Raw genomic sequence first — 18140 nt, 5'->3', positions numbered from 1 at the left:
CATAGAACTGTACATTGCTAAGCCATCCAGATGCTTATTTTGTGGGACAAGTCAGGTTACCCAGCTTGTAATTTGGCAAACGTTTACAGAAATACAATGATTCAGTTACAACAGTGAATGAGCTTCACTGTTGACTCTACTGCTTCAACAGCATATTTTCCACAAGGTACTTGCTGATGTCTAATACCATAGGCTTTAAACACCTTCTATTTTTATAGGCTCTGCTTTGCACAAGTATGTTTCTTAATGCTCCACACATATTTAACTATCAGTCTTAACACTTCATAGCAGATCCCACTTCAGGTTTTACTGAATCCATCTTCTCTCAACTTTGAAAAATCCTTGCTTGTTCTATTCCACACAGACTATTCACAGACTAATTCTAAAGCCCCTTCAAAATTGGCATCTTTTCTTCATATAAATGGCAAGTGAACATTGTTGGTAACATCTGTCAACTCACAAAGGGATAAGGAAAACCTTTGCAAATCATTTGCTCTTTTCTTTCTTTTTTTTTCTAAGTCACTATTGATGCTCCTCTCCAATGCCCTAATTTTTTTTTTACCGTCTTTACTTGTCAAAAGGCTAATATTATTGTTTGTTTTATCCGGACACAGTTCTTCAGCAGTTCCAAGCAAACATGATTTAATTCCCTTGCCCTTGGTAAGCAGCTTTCTTTGTTTCACTAACAAATGAGCCTTTCAGAAACTTACTTTGGTCACAGCCTCATTTTTTGTTTTCTTTTTACATTTTTGTGAAGAAACTATGCTGTACTGAGACACTGGATTTCAGTTTTCTAATTCTTTTGACTGTGCTTTCCTATGAGTTGGGATATTGTGATAAGTGCTTAAACTAGTAATATCAACACATGTTTTACTATTTTGTCACAGATATACTTCCATTGCTTAATAAACATGATTTATCATATAATTTATAACAGAATAATTCTTGCTTGGTTGTGTTGAAAGTTGATGTTCCAGACGATTTCTCCTTTTGTCTTGTTTTGTCATAAAGCGCAGATACTGATAGTTTAAAAAAAAGAAAGAAAGGAAAAAAAATTTGTCATGTTGAGGTGATACATGTGGCACTTGAAAACTTGTAGAATGATAGATGTATCACTACAATTTGTAGTGTGTTGAATAGTGGTTGAAATCCTGAGAGTGTGATATGTGTGATATAAAGTCTCTGCCACAACTACTTATCTCTGCTTTTATAGCACAAATGTATCCAGCAATCATGGAGTTGGATTTTCACAGCTTTTTTGAAAAATCTGTCCCTTTCATAGATCAAATGACAACTATTTACTAAATCCTTTGTGTTATATGCTTAAATTACATATACAGAAAATGTGTGTCATATACATTAAGTTTTTGAAGCCAGAGAACAGGGAAGGTATTTAGCTTACTTGTTAATCTTCCGATTGAGACAAACAAGTCCCATATCTGAGTACATGAGTTCAATTCCTAGCTCCATCTCTTTATTCCAGCTTCCTCTTAATGCAGACCCTGAAGGTCAGTGGTGATGATTCATATAACTGGCTTCATATGCCACCATATGGAAGACCTGGAGTGAGCTCCTGGCTTCAAGCTTCTGGCTTTGGTCCAGCCCAAGTCCAGTCCCAGCCCTCCTATAGGCATTTGGGGAACAAACCAGCTGATGCTCCCCCCGCCCCCTTCAAATAAAATCAGTCTAATGGTTAAGATGCTCTTGTCATACGTTGGAGTACTTGGATTCAATTCCCAGCTCCAGCTCCTGACTCCAATTCAGATAGGAAGGCAGCAATGATGGCTCAAGCTATTGGTTTCCCTCTGGCCCCAGCTCAAGCCATCATGGAATTTGAGGATTGAATCAGTGTGGGAGCTTTCTCACTTTCTCTTTCTTTCCCTATCTCTCTCTGTATTTCAAAATAAAAAATAATGTATGAAAACAGAGAACTTACTCTGGCCTGAGGTAAATTACATGGATACAAACATCTTATCAAGACTGATAATTGTTCTCAGTTGGTAGGTTAGCATCTGTGTATTGCTTCATAAATTCCTTGGGATTTATCACATCTATTAAATATTTTTTATATGGCAGATAGCAAATTTGTGTTGTGGTGGCACACACAAGATAGATAGATTTTAATTTGAGACAATGGCACATTCATAAATATAACTTTTAAAGCCATCCAGTTGTAAAAGCATTAGACTAAAAGTCTCTCTGGCTTAAATTTCTTCCACTTAAATATTTTAAATTGTCCTCCACAATTCCATTCATATATATAATAGACCACTTAAGTGTAAACCTGAAATGTCAATTCCATGAGAAAGTAAATATCTTCTTTCTTCTCTCTCCTTTTTTAAAATGTTTAGTACCTAATGCTGTTCCTGGCACATGTGAACCCTCAATAACTTATTCATTATGAGCTATGATGACTAGAAACAATTTTTACTGCATATATTTTTTCCCTACCAGTGTTTGATGCTTGTGTGAAATGCAATGTATTTTTTTACTCTTAACAAACAAGTTAAAAGTCGTTCTATTTTTCTTTCCTTCTAAAGCCAATGAAGGAGGCTGTGAGATCTCATACCCCCATGAAAGAGTCAACAACTGTAGAGATCTGGACTCATCCTCAACCACAGGTATGAAAGAGAAATACTTTTTGATATTTACCCCTATTCTTTTAAAATGATTCTTATGACTATATAAGAAAACAGTGCTTCTCCATGTTTATTCTGTGAAGTTTCTTCAGGTGGTTTTGTGTTGGACCCTAATGTTGAAAATATGACAGTGATTTTATATTTCTTTCTCATGTAGTTTGATAATATTTCTGAAGCTGGTTTGTTTGATCAAGTACAATCATTCCTCTAAAATTATCTTCTAAAGGATTGTCTGATCTAAGGATATTTAAAAATAGTTCTGAGATCTTGGATTGAAAAAAATTGAAATCTGCTGTTATATAATATGACTTATTTAAGGTTTAACACAACACAGTACAACTTGTATTATTAATTATGCAAATTTTAGTAAAACCTTATTAGTTCTGAGGGAAGTCAGTCTGAATTTGTTTTCAAAAATAATTTATATTTTTATTTAAAAGTTTTTAAAGGTGTATTTTATTTATTTGAAAGGCAGAGCAATAGACAAGGAGGGAGCTAGTGAGAGAAGGAGAGAGAAATACCTTCTGTCTGCTGATTCATTTTCCCCAAATCATTGTAAAGCTCAGGGCTGGGCCAGACCGAAACTAGGAACCTGGAACTCCATCTGGGTCTCCCACGTGGGTGGCAGGGGTCAAAGCACTTGGGCCATTTTCTGCTGCTTTCACAGGTGCATTAGCAGGGAGCTGGATCAGAAGAGGAACAGCGGGAGTTGACCCTCGACTCATATGGATGGACAGTCACAGGCGTCGGCTTATTGCTGTGTCACAATGTTGGCCACACTATTTCATATTCTGAGACTGGCTAATTAACTATAATTCATAACTATATAGGCAGGGATGTAATGAGAAATTGAAGACTGTCAGCACCCAAACTCTTCTGCACAAGTGCACTGCCCAATCCCACTCCCCTTCTGTCCTAGTCCAACATGGCCACAAGCTTGGCACACTCACTTCCCATCATGCACTTGAGTCTCACTTCCCATCATGCACCAGATGCCATGACACTTTCCTAGAGGTGATCATGTGGGCTGTAGCCCCATTGCAAAATCCACCTCACCTGACTATTCAGTTAGGGCACCACCCGCCTACCCTATAAAACCCAACTTTCACAGGGGCATTTCTCCCTTGTGAGGTGAGGTTGCCTGCACTCCTTTCTGGGTGCGTACTATTCCTTTAAATAAATCTTGCTTTCCTACACACCTCTACGTATATCTCCTTGATTTCTTTTATGGAAGAACCTGGAACAAGCCCAGCTGGGGATTGTCTCCCACACAACAATAATGTAAGGTCCTGAATCTGACCCCTTGGATAGCAAATTAATTATCATTAATTTTCTTCTACCTAGTTACTTTCAAATGTCTTTTACTTGTTATGGAGGAAATACATTCAGAAAATGTAAATACATTAAAGGCGAATCTATAGTATCAAGCAACCCAAATGTAGTAGAAGGAGAATCACATTTTTTATTTATTAGTTTTTGTGTGCTTCTGAAATTCATGAAAGCCATGTATTCTGTAATAACAGGATTAATTTCTGCAACTCTTAATTATTTTATTAATTTATGCACTATGAGAAGAAATGATTAATTTTATAAAGGTAAATTGCAACCTAATTTCTGTCCAAAGTTTCACAAGTTTTAAATTGCTGTTTTGATAAACTTCTAACATTCTGACTTTTAAGTCTGGCACCTCTGCTTCTGTTCAAAGAAAACTGGTTAGGGTGTACAACATAAGGTGACCATAATATAATAAACCCATCTACATCTGTATCCAAGAGACATCTCAGAATTTTATTATCATTTTTATCAACTCCTTGATTAAGAAATGATTGCAGTCTTCAGAATATAAATTCTGAGGAAAAATACATAGCTTGAAAATATTTACCTTAAACTTAAAAATTAAACCTACCAATACTACATAAGTTATGACTAGGGTAAATAGAGGTCATATGGAATCAAACTCTTATAAAATTCTTGTCTTCCGTGAATAAGATGTTCAATCAGTGAGTTTTTATATAGCCAATTAGTTACTTCTGATTATAATCTACTAAATGAAATGCCAAATAATTAACTCTAATTATTTCTCACCAGTAACTCATTCTTTGATTTGTTAGCAAAGTTAAAATCTTGTTAGAGACTTAATCACTTCTTACATAGTGGGTGCTTTTTGTTTGATCTTCATTTATTAGGTAAATCTGTTAAGTATTTGACAGCCTTGATTGTCTTTACTGCCTGAACCTTGAATCCCAATTTAAGATACAATATAAGAGTGATGGGTTACACTGTATATATAGCATTACCAAGCCCAGGATACAGATAGGGAGTTTTCAACCTTGCTTTTTATGAACATTGGTGTTACCTTCACAAACTATAAAGAAAATATTTGTTCCATGAACAAGCTTTTATGATTCTCTATGAAATTACTCATCTTTAACAAGATATTCATTACTCACTTGGGGGATTTCATAAACAACTTTCTGAAAATAGAAACTTCTGAAACTAGAGTGTAGCCTGAAAATTAAATTATTTTTATTCCTCCACTGAAATCTTTAAATTTTTTGATAATGTATACCTCAGCCATTCATCTGGTAATTAATTGAAATTCGTGGTACAGATACTGACCTTGTGGGCTTACTTTTCTTTAAATCAGGAAGTGACACAATGGTGTCTCATAAAGCAGAATGGCTCCCAGCTGTAAAAACTAATTAAAATTTCAGGTGAACTATGAAATCTAGGTTCTTTATCTTCAGTAAAGAGCTTTCAAAAAAGTACCCATTTCCTAAGAAAAAAATAGCAGTTTTGTTAGAATCCTTAGAACATATTTAGATACACAACTGAAATTCCAAATTAGATTTCTAAAAGAGAGTGTGAGATTTAACATCAGAGGATAAATCTTAGGGCCAGAATTGTGGCATATTGGGTTAAGCTTACAACTGCGATGCCAGCATCCCATATGGGCACTGGTTCTGAGTCCCTATTGCTTCACTTCCAATCTAGCTCCCTACCTGAGAAAGCAGTGAAAGACAATACAAGTCCTTGGGGCCCCTGCACCCATGTGGGAGGCCCAGAAGAAGCTCCTGGCTCCTGGCTTTGGCCTGGCTCAGCCCCATCCATTGCAGCCATTTGGGGGAATAAACCAGCAGATGGAAGAACTCTCTCTCTCTCTCTCTCTCTCTCTGTATCTTTCCCTCTCTCTTTCTCTCTCTCTCTCTCTCTGTAACTATGCCATTCAAATAAAAAAAATCTATAAATTTTTTTTGACAGGCAGAGTGGACAGTGAGAGAGAGAGAGAGAGAAAGGTCTTCCTTCCCAATGGCCACTGCAGCCAGCGTGCTGTGGCCGGCACACCGCGCTGATCCGAAGCCAGGAGCCTAGTGCTTATCCTGGTCTCCCATGCGGGTGCAGGGCCCAAGGACTTGGGCCATCCTCCACTGCCCTCCCGGGCCACAGCAGAGAGCTGGACTGGAAGAGGAGCAACAGGGACAGAATCCGGCGCCCCAACCGGGACTAGAACCCGGGGTGCCGGCGCCACAAGCAGAGGATTAGCCTATTGAGCCGCGGCACCAGCCTATAAAAACTTTTAAAAAGGAAGATAAATCTAACAGAACACCTTTTAAACGTATAAGGGCCAATGGGGTCATAAACGTTCTCTATAGCAAACATGGTAGCATCTGTTCAGTACTTAGAAAAAATAGTTACTCAAAAAATGTGCATTGACAAACTTTGCATATACATTTACCAGCTTTGCATGTATACATTTGCCAATTACAGTGGATTTCTGTTTTATAATGTGCCATTTTATAATGGCTTGATCTTTCCCCTTCCACAATAAATTCTCCTACCTTCCCCCGGACTTCCCTTGATTCATAGCAATGTTAAATTAGCTAGCAAATCTAAAACGTAATAATATTCTATCAAAAAATTGGAACAAAATAAAATGTATATTTCTTAAAGTATTTTTCTGCTTTTCCTTATGACTTTCAATAGCAATTGTCTTGCTTGTGAAAAATTCTTCTAAGATGACATTCTGATTATGAATATAGGTAATATCTTGGTTACCACTGTACTTCATTAAATTCATGTGTATTGAGATCATGTTTTATATTCCTTGAGAAATATATAGCTCAGAAGAACAGTACTGGCCAACTGCTGAAGAAAGGCTATGAGTGGTGAATGGACCTATGGCTTTACTTCCACTCCCTCAGTCCTAATGGCCACAGCTCATGCCTTCTGTGTTTCCTACAAGGAACATAATGACTACTGGCATAGAGCGTAAATAAAATAGTGTAAGCACTGTGAAGTGATACAAAAGAGATAGGAAAAATAGAATGATTACTTGAAAAGATGATAGAAGTTAAATATGGCAATAGAATTTATTCCTTTTATTGAACAAAACTTAAAACTCTTACTATGTACCAAGAATTCTTGTAAGAAATTAAAACATTAACTCATCTAAATCTCAGCCAAAACTTATAACTACTGTTGTCTATTATTATTATTTTGCCTCTTGTATAGATTAGGAAATTGGGGCTCAAGGAGATGCTAGTAAGTACTGAAGACACAATGCAAACTGCTTAATTCTGGCTCCAAAGCACATCTTTTTAGCATCAATGTGATAATTTCTCACTGAGAATGAACAGCAATAATGAAGTGTGGTCCCAAGCATGGGATATAGAACAATTAAATCCTTTAAAATGAGACTCTTCTGGCATGAAACTAATTTTTTTCTATTCAATCAGAAGTACACTCTTACATATTTACATATAATAAAGTAAGATAACTCTTATATGATGCTGGAATAAAAAGAAAAGAGCAAAAAAACCCATAAAGAATGCAAGGTGTGCATTGTTATGGAGCAGCTCCTGGTTTTCCTAGCTTTGGCCTGGTCCAGCCCTGCCTGGTTGTTGCAGGCATTTGGGGAGTGAACCAGTTGGTGGATGATCTCTCTCCACACACACATACACACACACACACACTCCTCTCCTCCCCCTCCCTCCTTCTCTCCCTCTCTGTCTTTTAGTAGGTGAAAATAAATATGCATTTTTAAAAAGAATACAAAGTATTGAAATAATTCCCCTCAAAGTGTAATATTTAAAAATATTAAATCTCTCTTGATAATCCTTAATAAAAATCTTTCTGCAGGATGAGAAAGGCTAATTAACAGTGATAGCATGTGAGGATTTCCACAGTTTTAAAGAATTACCTTCTAATCTTGAAATTGTGACTAACAGGATCACTCATTCAATGTGCTAATAGTAAATTCATTTGATACAGTAATTGCTACACTAATCTTATATTTTACTACACTACCATTTAAGAAATCCACAGGAATTTAGCTACTCAGTTTTCATAACATAAAACCAGCACTTATAATTCTTTCATATTTCAAATGCCTTATCATTGCTGATATAATGAGTTACAAAAGTTCGAGTTTTTATTTTGTTTTGTTTATAAATAAAACAGCCAAAAGGGAATTTAGAAACTCCAAATAATGGTCAGTATTAGTGTCCTCTTCTTTTGCCAGGAAGACAAATGATAATTGAAGAAAATTGCCTTCCTAGACTACACATAACTGAATCCTCAAATGTTAGACTCTATCTGGGCAACATTTTATATTGATGTTAATATTGTGTCTACTCAGTAGAGCCATTTGCGATGTTAGCAGAAGAAGTATTTTGAAAACAATTCATTGGGGTCATGAGATCACACAATGGTTTCTAAGGTGAGCAGACCCTTAACTTTCTTTACTTGCCAGCCACAGTTTCACATCATACAATATGTTTGATAATGCTTTTAAAAAGCTCACTTAGAAATTTGTTTGAACCACACACTTCATAATTCATGTTATCCTCAAAGCCCAAAGCACATATCTTTTGGCTGGAAATTCAAGATGTTATTTTGTTATTTTGATATTCTATATAGAAAAGTGCATATTTCAGGGGAATGTATGCTAATTATCATTAGGAAAGGATTTGAGATAAGAATTTATTCATATTTTCATCTGGGAAATTTTGAGTCATTTGCATTTTCAAGGGCAATGTTGTAGAAAGCCTTAAATTCCAAGTCAGGTTTAGAGAGGACTCTTTACATTAGAGAAATACTATTTTAAAAAAAATCAACACACAGTGATACCATGATATGGCAACATTATTTATAAGTGTAAGATTTTCCTTTTAGATTAAAGGAAACTACTAAACAATATAGATTTTTCCATTGTCCTTGACCTTTAGTGATGTGAACACTTAATTTTAAACATTAGTAACTTTCATTTTTAAGTGATTATTAAAGGCATCATGCTAAATACTCTGTAGTAATTTTTTCCTCAGTCTTATAGCAGATTTTTTGAGGTGTTGTTTTTAGCATCTCTTTTCTTAGTTGAGGAATCTGAAGTTCAGAGATTAAATAAAGTACATGATGTTGCACAGCTTCTAAGTATTTATATATATGGATGCAGACACAAGTATTCTAATTCTAAAGTTTGTTCTGTTTACTTAAACATACCCTGCCTCCTATTGTTACTATATTCATATGGAATGGTTCCTCAGTCAACGTGTATGCCAGGTGTAATCAGACAACCCTAGATTCCCATGGCATGTTAATGAATCTCAGCAGCAGAGCAGATGGGAGTCATGTCCACAGATAAAAGGCTTGGTAGCAACCACAGCAGATGAATACACAACACAACAGATGGGGACCATTCTTCTGGAGCTCTTGTACCACAAGATGTTGGCAACCAACTTTGAAAGGAAATAGCTAACTATGATGTTCATATCTACTGACTATTAGGCTTTGGAAGATAAATACAAAGTTTTAATATTATTCAGGATAATAATAATTAAGATGAATAAAATGTAGATTCTCAGTTTTCAGATATAAATAAGTCAGGAATGAATTAGCTTTTATCTCATGATTCATTTGCTTGCACAGAGTTTTGGATTATGACTCATAAGCCTGTGCATGATTCTTCTAACTGTGCCTAGCACCCAAGAAAAGCAAACTGTGTTTTAATCACAAAGAGAACCTCATTGATGACTCTGAAATCAAGTACTAAAAGCTCATCTCTGTGTTAATCATGGGGACTCATCAGGAAAATATCCTGGGGGTGAAACTGAGGTCAAATTGGGAGAAAAATAAATACCGGGCATACATAGCATTAGTGTTGGGGCCATCATTCTTGGTAAAGAGTCTTATCCTTAAAGGAGGGTTGGCAGCAGGACCCATTAGAATATCCAAAAGAGTATATGATCACTCAGACTAAACTCCAGAAGCCAAAGGTCCTGTTTTGGTGGCAGGTAGAAGATGTAAGCAGTGCTGGTACTCAGGGTCAGACAACCATTTTGTATGATTCCCCTTGTAGTAATACCCTATCCAGTGACTCTCCCATTCACTATATAGAGAGCCTGGGACAAATGACAAGCTATTTGAATTTGTCTCACATATATAACTCAGGGATATGACATTATTGTCATTGATTTTTCTATGAAAGTTAACACATTAAAGACTTCAAGGGGGCTGGCACTGTGGCATAGCAGTTAGGCCTCCACCTGCAGCGCCAGCTTCCCATATGGGTGCTGGTTCAAGTCCCGGCTGCTCTGACTTCCTATCCAGCTCTCTGCTATGGCCTGGGAAAGCAGTAGAAGATGGCCCAAGTCCTTGGGCCCCTGTAACCACATGGGAGACCCAGAGGAAGCTTCTGGCTCCTGGCTTCAGATCGGCCCAGTTCTGGCTGTTGCGGCCATTTGGGAAGTGAACCAGCGGATGGAAGATCTCTCTCTCTCTCTCTCTCTCTCTCTGTGATTCCACCTTTCAAATAAATAAATAAATCTTTTAAAAAACTAAAAGACTTCAAGGTAGGAACATGATAGATGTTCAGTAAGCAGGTATCAAAATCCTTTTCTTCCCCTCCAATCCCACTTTAAAATCAGAAGATATTAAATGAAGCAGGGAAATATCCCAGGCATATGAACTGAGCAAGTGAATCTGGCTTAGGAAACATGAATATTTAAGTGTCCACAGTCACCCAGTACACTAAATTCTGTACTCACGTAATGAGTACATCTCAAAGCATCTCAAAGTACTGCCAAGTTGGTGCAGGTTGGTTCTGGCCCAAAATAGAGTTGGCCTTTATCTCTGGCAGTTGAATAGACTTCAGCACTATCTATACAGGAAGATTAGATAAATGCCAGAAACAGAAATGTCTTTGCCTGTTTGTTGATTTTGGCAGCAGTTATTATGAAGAAAAGAAATTTAGTTCATTTAAGTTTACATATCACTTTCTCAGATCATCATATTATATGCTAAAATGCTTTGTTTTGGTTAATATAAAACAATTATAAGACTACACATTACAAAGATTATCCTTGAGAAAATATCACTGAGTTAACTCAGATATGTAGTAGCAAATATATAGGTTTCTAGTTACTTTGGTACACCTGCTGATGTAATCTAGAGCTACATTTAAAATAATAAAAACAAAAATGAACCTTTTCAAAATCTCACCTGGCCCAATGAGTAGCTAAATTATTGGTTTTAAGCATAATCTCAGCGCAGACTGTAACACTTAATATTTTTTAAACGAACATACAATGATAGCGAGCTTCTTAATGTGATGTGGAAATATTTTGTCTCATGACTTTCACAGATTACTCAATCTGAATGTTGAATTTCTCATTTTGGGACTTTCATTAGAAAACACTCTGCCTCACATGTAACTATGTCAAATTGCTCCATTTGTTAGTGCCCAAATGTCAGAAAAGCAATGCTAGAACAATTTAGCAAGTTGTATGCCTCTAAGATTTTCAAGATTTTCCTGTTTTGTTTTGTTTTCTATTTTTCTTTGACTTTGCAGTAGAGTCCTTCTCTTCTCTCCCGCTGATATTTCCTGCTGATAATTCCTATTAGTGTGCATTGTAGAGCATTCTTATCTCTCTACAGTTGTCAGCCCTTCTCTCTGATGCACAGTTCTTTTTTTGTTAACTAAAGTTATTGAAAACAGGGTAGGACAACTGACGACATGCCACTCATATCGAAACTCACTAGGTTTCTGCAAAGATCTTTAGTCGAGTTTGACTTATCTTAGGAAAAATTCACAAATGTGAGTTCCCAAATGTATTTTTTCAGCATATTCTTTACCATAAAGCTGCAGAACACATCACCTGGACTGTGGCTGTAAAACTCATTCCTCCCTGCTCTCGGACATCTGTCATTCTTAGGTGGCTACCATATTCTAAATTCTAAATCCCAACATCAATTATAGATTGTCCTAGCCTCAACAGTTTTCAGTTTCTTCATTGCTTTATCGCCATAAGACTAATTGTTTTTTTCAAAAGCAATTTTTTAAAAAAATATTTATTTATCTGAGAGGTAGAGAGGGAGAGGGAGAGGGAGAGGGAGAGGGAGAGGGAGAGGGAGAGGGAGAGGGGGAGAGTGAGAGGGAGAGGGAGAGGGAGAGGGAGAGAGAGAACTCCCACCTACTGGTTCACTCCCTAAAGGCCCGCACTTTCTTGGACTGGATCAAGATGAAGCCAGGAGCCAAGAATGCTAACTGCAGCTCCCATAGCAATAGCAGGAGTCTGGTTACTTTGAGCCATCATTGATGCTTTCCAGAGTCTGCATTAGCAGGAAGCTAGAGTCAGGTAGAGTGTACATCCCAAGTACTCCAACATGAGGCATGAGCATCTTAACAGATGTCATAACCACTCAGCTTGATACCTTTCCTCAATACCTGATAATTATTATTGTTATTATTATTATTTAATTTCAAGCATTAAACTCTTTTAAAAATTTATTTCTTTCCATTTTTATCTAAAAGACAGAAAGAGAGAGACAGACACAGAGAGACAGGAAAACATGAAGACAGATGGAGAGAGATCTTATATCCACTGGTTAACTACAAATGTCTGCAATAGCCAGGGCTGGCCTGGAGCTTGATCAAGGTCTCCTATGTGGGTAGCCAGGACCCAAGTACTTTAGTCATCACCTGCTGCTTCCCAGGGTATTCATTACCAGAAAGCTGAATCCGAAACATAATAGCTGGGACTTGAACAAGGCACTCTGCCGTGGGATGCAGGCATTCCAAACAGCAATTTAACTCCTGTGTCAAACGTCAGCCCCTTTGTAAAATTTTTTAATTTACATTATTTGAAAAGTAGATACATACACACACACAAACATGGTAGCGGTGGGTGGGATGGACAGACAGAGAGAGGTCTTGCATCTGCTGGTGTACTCCCCAAATGCCTGCAATGTCTAGGGCCAAGCCAGCCCCAAAGGTCAGAACTTGGAATTCAATCTGGGTATCCTCTGTGGGTGTCAGGGACCCAACTACTTAAGCTATCATCTGCTGCCTCCCAGGGTGCACATTAGCAGGAAGCTGGAATTGGGAGTAGAACTGTAGTCACTCTGATATGGGATGTGGGCATCCCAAATGACATGTTAACCACAAGGCCAATCCCCCAGCCCAACACCTGCTAATTTTTAATTCATATTTATGGTCCAATCAATCTGGAATCTGCTTTCTTGAATTTTCTGTATACATCCTTACCTATTTATTTATATATGTATCTTCCTTTCCAAACAATGTTTTTCCCTTACTACTACCACTGGTTTCATTGTCATCTTTTAAGGCTCCCGGTGGGCAATGACTTTTCCATTCTTTGAGCTCCTCTGACACTTTGTGCCTTTACAGGCTTTAATCACACACAGGTTTATATTTCAAGTATCGGTGTTCATGTCATATTCTCATACTACAAGGTGAGTTTTGGAGAACAGATAGATTTTTAACTCTGTACTCCATACCTAACATAGAATCTTGTACTCACCTGATGTTTTTCAGTGCCAGATATATTGTTCTTCTCTCACCTACACACTAATATTCCCCTACACTTTTTAATAGAGGCAATATATCATGTTGGACAAGAGCCTGGACTTTGGAGTCAGATAACTCTTTGTTTAAATACCAATGTTGCATGATTAATCATGCAATCATCATCAACATATTTTATAGCTCTGAGTTTTATTTCATCATTTGTATTGACAATGATGATTATACCATTTCATCAGGAATTGTTTGGGATCATATCAGATAACCCATATGAAGTACTTTATGCAATGACTGGAACATAACTGTTCCACCAATTGAGTGCTGGATCATATTAACACCAATACACAGTGTGGGTGTCAATTAGATAGTAAATTTAGTTGTTCCTGAGTTTTAAGAAACAGAGTCTCTTGCTTTATTCAAATGTAGCTTAATGTTAGGAAGAGTCTCCTCTTTCACTCTCTACAAATCAGCATTTTATAACTGAATGCAGTTTCATTCATTTCTTTATACATTCTTTCTTGGAAAAAATTCATGCTGACCTGTCTCTAAATCTATGTCATTTCATAGATAGTTTTCTATGTTAATTTTAAACTCTCTAAAGAAGATTAGTTATTCTCCAAAACTATTAAACTGTCCCCTTCTTTGGCAAGAGTAGAGAGGTAGGGCTTGATAGAAGAGCTCCAAGAAGTAAAGCTGTTTTACTTCTTTGCTATTGGTCCTCATTACTGCCCTCCAGAACTCCATCAGTATTCTTGGTTCATGCAAGGTGAATCTGAAACATGATCAAATGAGTCTGTTACTTGGAGACCTCAATAATCGACATACTAATTAAATCTATATTTTAAAAATCAACTATAAATAATTTGCTCACAACCATCCAGTGACCTTTTAAAGTACTCTATACCACAAATTGGGGGTAGGTTATTTCTGTTTTTTTTTTTTTTTTCAAGATTTCTTTATTTTAAAGGCAGAGTGACCGAGAGATAAAAAAGAAAGCGAGAGAGATCTTTATTCTGCTGGTTAGCTACCTAAATGGCTGCAACACCCAGATGGGCTGTGCCAGGCCAAAACCAGGAGCCAGGAACCTCCATCTGGGTCTCCCATTTGGGTGGCAAGACCTCAAGTACTTGAGCCGTCATTCCCTGCTTCCCAGCTACATTAGCAGGGGAGCTAGATTGTATATGGACCCTCTTATATGAAATGCCAGTATCCTGCTGCGCCACAATGCTGCCCTCTTTGTTCTTCTAAAGTACCTGTTAATATGAGAGCTATCTTTCTGTTCTGTGAATTTACATTTGACAACCTGATTGGAAAGAAATACATACTAAATTTGCATGAATATGGGATTTAGTGATTGTTCCTTAATGCACATGTTATATGTACCATGGGGGATACCACTGAAGATCTCCCTGGAAATTTGCCCTTTTGTGTAAAGAAAATTGGTTCCTGTAAGAGGATGATTTTGTTATTCTGATGCAAGAAATAAGAAGCACAAATCTCCTATATTTTCTCCCATGACCCACTTCCCCTGCATTGACCTTAGGATATTCTAAAGAACTGTATAACTGGGGTGGGTGTTTAGCACGCAGCTAAATAGCCACTTCGGATGCCTGCACCCCAATCAGAGTGCCTGGATTTGAGTCCCAGTTCTGATGCCAATTCAAGCTTCCTGCTAACGTGTACCATGAAAGGCAGTAGATGGTGACTCAAGCTATTGGGTCGCTGCCACCCACATGGGAGACTGCATTGAGATCCCAGCTCCTGGCCTTGTCTTGGTCCAGCCTCAGTTGTTGCAAGCATTTGGAGAATGAACCAAGGAATGGATGATGTCTTCATGTTTCTCTGTCTCTCTCTGTGTCTCCATTGCTCATTCTGTCTCTCTGCCTCCAAAGTAAATCAATTTTTAATTCAAAAAGAAAAAGAAAAAGATTCACGATCACTGAATATGCACCGTAGGTGTCATTTACCTTGGTTCTGCCTTAAAAAGTTATCTAACTGGCAAATAGGGTGTGCTTTGAGAATCCTGTGGGTGTCCTCCAAACAGCACAGCTTCTCTTTTTCTTCTTTGCATCACCTTGGAGTCTTCGGCATCGTCGTTATACATAGTATGGAAACATATTGTGCTTCTGATGATATTTTTTTCTGTTGCAACAACTTTTAAAACGTCTTTTGTTGTTAGTTTAAAAGGGAATTTTACAACATGTCAAATGCAAATTTTTTCTTTTAATATTCTAATAAAAATGTCTTTGAGAGGTAGCTCTTCTCTGGTGATATAATTTACACCTGTACAAAATGCATTTTGCTCTAAATGAAGGTAAATAAATTATTTGTGCCATATGTCCCACTCTCTCTGTTTGTTTGATATTTTTTAGAGTAAGCTGTTTGTAGTACTTCTCTCTTGTTTTATTGTCACTTAACACAATAATTCAAAAAAGCATTTATTGAGTGATTAGTTTGTGCTAAGTCCTGAGGCAAATACTGGAAATATATTTATGAAAGAGAAAAGAACAACAACAATACCTACAAGTGTTGTCCAGTAACTCAGAGCTTAGTAAGAAATAATCTTGTGCCAATGACCAGTTATTGAATATGAAAAATAAGCAAGTGCTAAATAGTTGAATAACAAGCTGTGACCATGCAAAGCAAATGATTGGTTGAATTTGATTAGAAGTGTACATTAGGAAAAATTTCTGGTTAGTAATGGTATGAGAGTTGGAATTCAAAGATTAGAATGCTAAGGATGAGGCTAGTTCAATAGCACGACATTTGTAATTTTTTAAAATATACAGTGTTTTGTACTTTGCAGACCCTCCATTGGCAGTAATAGTAATTTTTTCCCAAGCTCACATAGTAGTTAGTAGCAGAGTTGAAGCATTTTCTTCTTGTTAAGGAATGTATGTCCTGATGAACAGACTTGTCTCGGTATCTTCAGGAAAAGCCTTCACTTGAACTGCATCCAATTTAGAATGAATTAGATAATTATGTGGAATAAAGACAAGAGAGATTAAATATCAAAATCCATTCTTGGTTGTCAGCTATTGAAAGGTAATATGAACACAAAATTCAGAAAACCACAAACTAGTACTTTGAAAATATTAAAGTACACACGCAATTTTTGTCCCTTTCATTCTTTTGACTCCATTTTTATCACAGATGAACATAAAGTTTCAGAGCTAAAGTTGTCAAAGCTAGTAGTTATGCTTTCAAGTGGCCTCTTTTTTGTTGTTTTAAATTTAATCCTTAGAAGAACTTTTTGAAGCAGGTAAAGAATTATCCCCAGTGAATCTATAATGTCAGTATAATTTGTGAGTATATTAATTTTAATAATGAAGAGATCAATGATACACTGTGAGCTTCAGCAAGCTTACAAGTGATTGTATCTATCACTGTCTTGTCACTTAGACACACTGACCCACAGAAATTATCAACTGACGTCCAAGGAGTGCATCTGTAATTCTGCATCTGAATTTGACTTCTTGACTTTCTTCCAGCTTTCCTCAGCCTCTTTTATTTCATGACCAATTGCAACACCTGATCCCTGCATTGATCCTCTGAAATAAGCTAGTTTTAACTGTTTTTGGATTTTTTCCTTTTCTGGCATTACTTCGTGTGTCAAGATCTATAAACTTGATGCAAATTTCAATCAATTGCTGTCATTTATAGTCGCCCTAATTTGTTTTCTGTTCAGCAATAAGTTCTCTGAGATAATGTGATAATGCTACTGCTTATTCTTAATAATTCTAAAGCTGTTGGGTTTTTTGCATACATTATTTGATCTTTAATCTTTCAACAAAAAATCTTGTACCTTTTGTTCATTTAGAAAAAAATATGATTAATCTGTTTTATAATCTAAACTTAAGTCTGAGGTCCTTTAAAAATGAAGCCTGTAATTTAAATTATTATATTTCTGAGTTTACATTTTTCTTAGTGAGAAAAACTAATTTGTAAGTGTGTGGGGGTTTAATTATTCAGACCATGGGAGCTTCACATTTGTTTTTATGCTTTCATAGATACTACAATATAGAAACTACAAGGATATGGTAGCAGCCTATAGAATAATTATGGAAACCATTACAATGTTGAAAACTAAATAAGCATATTCATTTAACAAATGAAGAACATGCATCTATCCAAAATGAAAATTAGATATGTATACTTTATCAAAAAGATTGTATCCCTGGAAGTGAAACATATAACAAACTGTTATAACAAGACAGTATCTTAATAAAGTAAAATAGGAACTGATTCAAAAGTGGAAAAAATCTACATTATACTGTCACATTTACCTTTCCATTTTTATGTTCACAATGTTTAAGGTAATGTAGTGTTATCAACATGTGATCTTAGCCAAAACATATTGATCTAGATATTTTGTTTCTGATAGGTGCTAGTTAGTTTGATCTCTAAACCTGTGTTAAAATTCTAACAGACTGGCCGGTACTGCGGCTCACGAGGCTTATCTTCTGCCTGCAGCGCCGGCACCCCAGGTTCTAGTCCCGGTTGGGACACCGGAATCTGTCCCGGTTGCTCCTCTTCCAGTCCAGCTCTCTGCTGTGGCCCGGGAGTGCAGTGGAGGATGGCCCAACTCCTTGGGCCCTGCCCCTGCATGGGAGACCAGGAGGAAGCACCTGGTCCCTGGCTTCAGATCACCGGCTGTGGTGGCCACTTGGGGGGTGAACCAA

The 18140-nt window shown here is 36.9% G+C and overlaps 1 protein-coding gene across 6 annotated transcripts in view; it reads left to right on the top strand.

Annotated features, from left to right (window-relative positions):
* Positions 1 to 18140, top strand: part of PCDH11X (protocadherin 11 X-linked) — a 754441-nt gene that overhangs the window by 351748 nt on the left and 384553 nt on the right. For all 6 annotated transcript variants that reach the window (XM_070066783.1, XM_051827412.2, XM_051827411.2 and 3 more), the window contains one exon: positions 2541 to 2621. In XM_070066783.1, coding sequence (XP_069922884.1) covers positions 2541 to 2621 — 81 coding nt within the window. The remainder of the gene's footprint in view (positions 1 to 2540; positions 2622 to 18140) is intronic.

This window comes from Oryctolagus cuniculus, chromosome X (genome assembly GCF_964237555.1).
Source record: "Oryctolagus cuniculus chromosome X, mOryCun1.1, whole genome shotgun sequence".
Lineage (NCBI taxonomy): Eukaryota > Metazoa > Chordata > Mammalia > Lagomorpha > Leporidae > Oryctolagus > Oryctolagus cuniculus.
This window is presented reverse-complemented; position numbering and strand designations above follow the sequence as displayed.